The 6,386-nt window shown below is 41.4% G+C and overlaps 1 protein-coding gene across 1 annotated transcript; it reads right to left on the bottom strand.

Moving 5' to 3' along the window:
• Positions 1 to 4,548: 4,548 nt before the first annotated feature.
• Positions 4,549 to 5,736, bottom strand: LOC145106309 (uncharacterized). Its single transcript, XM_079043321.1, has 2 exons — positions 5,458 to 5,736; positions 4,549 to 5,112 (listed from the first exon to the last, which is right to left on the bottom strand). Exons 1-2 carry the CDS (start codon positions 5,734 to 5,736, stop codon positions 4,549 to 4,551), a joined length of 843 nt encoding a protein of 280 aa, XP_078899447.1.
• Between the last annotated feature and the right edge of the window lie 650 nt (positions 5,737 to 6,386).

A 6,386-nucleotide genomic window follows, 5' to 3' on the forward strand; every position in this document is an offset into this window, starting at 1 on the left:
GTCTACTAGGATTTCGTTAAGAGTAGTGATGCATGACCAGGGTAGGTGTATGCATCTGTCCATGTGGGACCGCAGAACATGAGTTAGTGAACTCAGTATGGGGGATGAGTTGATGAGGAGATCGTGGGGTGATGAGAGTGAGTAGATCCACGTGAGAGTAATCACTTAGGACTGTCAGAGAAAAACCATGGGATGAGCCCACAGCGAGTGAGAAAGTGTTGTAAGCCTGCGGGGAGCTGTAGCATTCACGAGTCAGTGAGAGGATGTCGTAAGCCTACGGGGAGCCGTAGCATTCACGATGTCAATAAGAGAGAGCATTGTAAACTGCGGGGAGCCGTAGTATTCACTAGTCAGAGCGTGACACAGAGGGGATCTTAGACTTGGGTAGCCTTGACGATTGAGTCTTTGTGAGTCTGGTGGCCGGACCAGGGGAGAGACTGGGGTCTTCGTAATGGTCAGAAACCATTATACCTCGAGTTAGGGAGATGTTGACGCAATCGGTGGGGATTGGAGAAGGAAGGTACGCGTGGATTCGCGGATCACGGGTCGTGAGTTGAGTATCGGGTTGGCAATGAGTGGTTCCAATTCTTCTATTGAATCAAACTCTCAAGCGTGGGTTTGGCTCTATTTGTGTATTGAGTAGGCAAAATGAGATTCCGGATTTTCGAATGGATTTCATGTTAAGAGATAAGGGTTTCCATCTGATGTCTTAGACCTGAGTAGGTCAGTTCATCGACTTGGGAAGGACCATGAGACACATGGATCTAGTAAGTGGTAGACGACAGAGGTCGGAAGTGGGGCTACTTCAGATGAGACTGTAGTATTCGCTTGAGGTAGAGCGAACTTTGTGGCTTTGTGTGTCATATGATGGGCTGAGAGAGTTATTGCGAGAAGGAGGAGTGTAAAGTCATTTTATTGGATGTGCAAGGTGTAGTCTTGGAGGCTCATCTCTCGGGTCGGGATTCGACCTGGTGTTCAGTGTTGGAAGGGACATTTGAAGGGAAGCTAGGTTTGTGATTATAGATTTCAGAGGGTAGTCCCAAACGAGTATGATCATTTTTCTGTGTCTGGGGACAGAGTATTAAGGTTCATTTTCAGAGGGGTTCTGATAAGCAGTACAGGTGGTGAATCCTTGGTGAGATGTAACCCTTCCATTCCTTTTTGGGTTACGATCTGCATCGAGTAGTATGTCTAACATGAGTGGTCAGCAGCCAACTATTGGTCAAATGACTTGTTCCCATCAGTCGCAACAAGATAATCAGAGTTGGAAGCGTGTTTTTTGGGTCTGTTATTCGATGAGCGAATGAGATGATGATATTTTGTATGGGAGGTCTAACAGGGAGGCAGACCACAATACTTTCCAGGTTCTGGGGAGTCAGAACTGGTACCGCAATGGCAGAAAGGTCCATCCTTCTACGGGTTGGGAATTCCTATTGGTTTCGGCCATTTTGAGAGAGAGAGAGAGAGAGAGAGAGAGAGAGAGAGAGAGAGATCGTGGAATGATATGAGATTTTGCGGGTGCTTCTCGAGTTTTAGGTTTTGATCTATGTGTTGTTAAAGAGCGATTTCGAGGGCGAAATCTAATTTAAGTGGGGGAGAATTGTAACAACCCGACTCCCAGATATTATATTTAATTAAGTTTCTTGCCGGTTACTTGAGCAACTCAACGAATTAGGGGATCAACTCGTCGAGTAGAGACGGCTTTGGCCACGTGGATTTAGTGACCAACTTGGCGAGTCGTAGGACCAACTCGACGAGTTGGCGCTGTATGAGGAAACCCTAAATCTTCGGGGTTGGATCCTATTTAAAGGGCATTAAGCCCTCATTTCCACCTCACCAGCTACTTTACTCCCCAGAGTGAAACCCTAATCGCCTAGAATGAGCTAAATGAGAGAAGAGGGTTAATCCTGGGCATTTTTGTGATCTTTTGGAGGAGAAGTGGAAAGCACCAAAGCTTGGATCAAGAGGAGGCTTTTGGATCCAGAGATTCTTCAGATATTTGCTTCAGTTGGAGGTAAAAAGATGCTAACTTGTTTATTTCCTTATGAGATCTTGGTTTAGAGAGTTTTTAGGGGTTTTCCCCCTATATATCTTGTGTTATGGAGTCATTTGGGCATGACTTGAGGTTGGAACCTCAGATCTGGACTATAGGTGGCTTTGTGAATCCAAAGACCCGAGCTTTATTGAGCTGGAGGCAAGCTCTTGTGCATCTAACCCTTTTTGGAACTTGTGTTGGCATTATGAGCCTATTATGTCGTGTATGAACGTAAAGCTTGCAGCTTTACATGATATTCGAGCCTTAAGAGGATAGATCTGGAGTATGGAGTTGTAGTTCTGCCTTAAATCGACTACATGAGAAATGGACTTAAGGGACTCGACAAGTTGATGAGCCAACTCGACGAGTTGAGAGGGTTTTACCCGTTTTTGGCTTGAGAGTGAACTCGGTGAGTTGATGGGACAACTCGACGAGTTGATAGGGTTTTTCCTGGTCTTCTGGATGTGGCATGGACTCGACGAGTTGGCTAGCAACTTGGCGAGTTGACTTGGGTTTTTGCGATTTATTGAGTTCAGAGGAGCTCGACGAGTTCAGGAGCTGTACTGGGCGAGTTGAGTCAACATGGACTGTTGACTTGAGTGTTGACTTCCGTTGACTTTTAGAGTTGGGTCAATCTTGAGTATTGACTTCCGTTGATTTTAGGGTTTTGGTCAATTGCGGATTTTGGAGGTTGTGGAGGCGCAGAGATTTGACCAGCAGCTCGAGGGTGGAATACATTACTTTACTTCACGAGGTGAGTCTTCTCACTATACTTACCATGAGTGATATCTTTGTGCGACCGGAGTGTCCTATGTGCTTACTTGAGTTATATTACATTAATCATTTTGTCTGTGTGATATATATGCGATATTCTGTGTTTACTGAGATAGGACCGGAGGGTCCGAACCCAGTTGTGGGACCGGAGCGTCTTCACTGAGATACTGGACTGGAGGGTCCAAACCGAGCTGTGAGATCGGAGGGTCCTCACTGAGACACATGACCGGAGAGTCCACACCGAGACTCATGAGACTGGAGGGTCCATGCCGAGTTATAGCCATGAGAGGCTTATTATTTGCGTATGTGGTATTTTGGGGAATCACTAAGCTTCATGCTTACCGTGTTATGTGATATGTGTTTCAGGTACTTTTGTAGATCTCGGGAAGGCGAAGGCTCGATTGTACACATTTTTCGGCTTATAGAGATTTGAGGATTTTGGGATACTCTGATGTTGTTTTGAAAATAAATTACAATTTATGTGATGATGTGGATTTATGAGAATTATTTTAAGAATTAAAAATGAAAAATTTGTTCGAAAAATTTCAGTGTTACACTGCTGAATTGTTCCTCTGTTTATTGAAGAAGACACTGAAGAAGAAGGTATGGGCAGGCGACAGAAAGTAAGTGGGGCCTTCAAATAAGAATTAGATATTATGAAGCTTCTCTTCACCACTTTTACAGTTGTGGATTTTTGGCAGAGATTAGGCTGTACCATCGAGATTTATAAGAGATTTGTGCATGTGCTGAATTGTGTACGCATGTGTAGCCTTAGGGAGCTTTGCGAGAATAAGAATGGCAGTGGACTAGGGCCTGATCGATCTTGCTTCCAGATGAGTTAGATATTGAGTAAAATTGCTCATGCTTACACTTAATTTCCTGGTACTTCTCAATTATTAGGAATATATATAAATGTTATTAAAATAGTTTTTAAAATTATTACTTAAAGTATGAACCTTAGATTGAAGTATATTAAAGATACAGATAGAGGGTATATAATTTTGTGGGCAGTCAATTGTATTTCTTATACAGGAGGGTGGGGCTTTAGAAGGGTATATTCGTACTTTGTGATCTTTGGGGGATATTAGATGAGTACACGATCATTATTTTTCCATTATACACATGTGAGTCATGAATCAACGAGTGATGTTCGAATACTAGATGTAGGGATAGTTTTTCATCTGGCTTTGTATGTAATACATAATATCCCAAGGTTTTTAATGCATTATTGTGTGTGGTATAACTGGAGATATACATGTATTTTAGCCTTAGACTTACAATACAAATAAATTAATATGTATCTCATGTATTATACTCCAATATATATATATATATATATATATATATATATATATATTATTTTCATAATCTATATAGTATAAATATAGAACTTAAGTATTTTCAGTATGTTAGTCAATGTTTTACCTTATATGTTTTATATTGGACATAGGAAATCATATATAACATATATGCATATTTATACATGCCATGTTCACATTACGTTAATTTCATGAACTCATTGTTACATATCGCATAAAAATTATCATTATCATGCGTAATCGATTAACCGTTATAATATCTTTTAAACATGTTAAGTACACAATAATGAGATGATATTCCGTTTTGGTCTAAGCAACGTCACACAAATTTATCGACTGCCTTAGATCTAAATTTGATGGTTGTTACATTCTCCCCCGTTAATGGAATTTCGTCCCGAAATTCGATTTGTAGCCTAGATGTCACTCAAACAAGTGGGGATATTTATGTCTCATTTGGTCTTCGCGTTCCCAGGTGAACTCCGGTCCCCTTTTTGAATTCCAACGAACTTTAACTATAGGGATGCGACTTTGCTTTAACCGTTTCACTTCCCGGTTCATAATTTCAACGGGTTCTTCGACGGAATGAAGTTTGGTTTTTAGTTGAATTTCATCTAATGGTACTGCAAGGTTGTCGTCAGCCATACACTTCTTCAAATTCAAAACATGGAACACAATATGCACGTTACCCAGCTCTTGCGGTAGTTTGACCGGACCGACCCTATCAAGAATTTCAAATGTCCCTACATATCGTGGGTTTAGTTTTCCTCTTTTCCCGAAACGTATCATGCCCTTACATGGTGAAACTTTCAACATCACCTTATATCCCACTTGAAGTTCTAGTGGCTTTCTTCTTACGTCCGCATAACTCTTCTGACGGTCGCGGACAACTTTAAGTCTTTCTCTAATTTGAACTATCTTTTCACTGGTTTCATGAATTATTTCTGGCCCTGTACGAAGTGTGTTGTTTGCGTGATCTCTGGCCAACTGTGTATTTCCCACTTCTGCCCAATACAATGGGGATCTGCACTTTCGGCCGTAGAGAGCCTCAAATGGTGCAGTCTTTATGCTGGTATGGTAACTGTTATTGTAGGAGAATTCAATGAGCGGAAAGTGAGTATCCCAAGCATTTCCAAAATCAATCACGCAAGACCGCAACATATCTTCTAACGATCGGATCGTTCTCTCGCTTTGACCGTCTTTTTGTGGATGGTACGCGGTGCTCATATCTAGACGAGTACCCAAAGATTTTTGTAATGTTTGCCAGAATCTTGAAGTGAACCTACTATCTCTGTCAGAAATGATGGAGACAGATATTCCACGAAGTCTAACAATTTCCTTGAGGTAAGTTCTTGTTAGCTTTTCCATTTTACCAGTCTCTTTTATTGGAAGAAAGTGAGCGGATTTCGTCAATCTGTCGACCATTACCCAGATGGTGTCGTACCCATTAGGTGTTCTTGGTAGTTTTGTAATGAAATCCATTGAAATCTGTTCCCACTTCCACTCCGGAATTTCTGGTTGTTGAAGCAATCCCGATGGTTTGTGGTGTTCAGATTTCACTTTAGCACATGTTAAGCACTTGCTCACATACATGGCGATTTCTGCTTTCATGTTAGGCCACCAATACAACTTCTGCAAGTCTAAATACATCTTGTCTGATCCTGGATTAACATAATATCTTTTTTTATGAGCTTCGTCCATGACTAAGCTTCGAATGTCACCAAATTTCGGTATCCAAGTTCTGTTCATAAAATGTAGGGTTTCGTCGTTTCTCGGTTCGAGTTGTTTTTCCATCCCTCTTAACGATTCTTCTGCTAGATTTTCTTCCTTCATGGCTTCTAGTTGAGCTAATTGAATTTGGTTGACAAGGATTGAATGGATCGTCGTGGTCAGAGCTAGCACTCGGCGATGTTTGATATTTTCCTTACGGCTCAACGCATCTACGACTACATTTGCCTTGTCTGGGTGATATCGAATTTCACATTCATAATCACTTAGCAATTCTATCCACCTTCGTTGTCTCATGTTTAGCTCTTTCTGATCAAAAATATGTTGAAGACTCATATGATCCGTGTAAATAATACACTTTGTTCCATATAGATAATGCCTCCATATCTTTAATGCAAAAACCACTGCGCCCAATTCTAGGTCGTGGGTCGTATAGTTATTCTCATGAATTTTGAGTTGTCTAGAGGCGTATGCGATAACCTTGTCTCGATGTATTAACACACATCCCAGTCCCTGAATTGACGCATCGCAAT

Source organism: Lactuca virosa, chromosome 4 (genome assembly GCF_052849685.1).
Source record: "Lactuca virosa cultivar CGN04683 chromosome 4, Lactuca_virosa_CGN04683_v6, whole genome shotgun sequence".
Classification (NCBI taxonomy): Eukaryota; Viridiplantae; Streptophyta; class Magnoliopsida; order Asterales; family Asteraceae; genus Lactuca; species Lactuca virosa.

Coding starts and splice junctions, on each gene's coding strand:
- LOC145106309 (XM_079043321.1), bottom strand. CDS start 5,736: ATGAAAGCAGAAATCGCCATGTATGTGAGCAAGTGCTTAACATGTGCT. Junction 5,113..5,457: donor GAACTTACCTCAAGGAAATT/GTTAGACTTCGT, acceptor GGAAATACACAG/TTGGCCAGAGATCACGCAAA.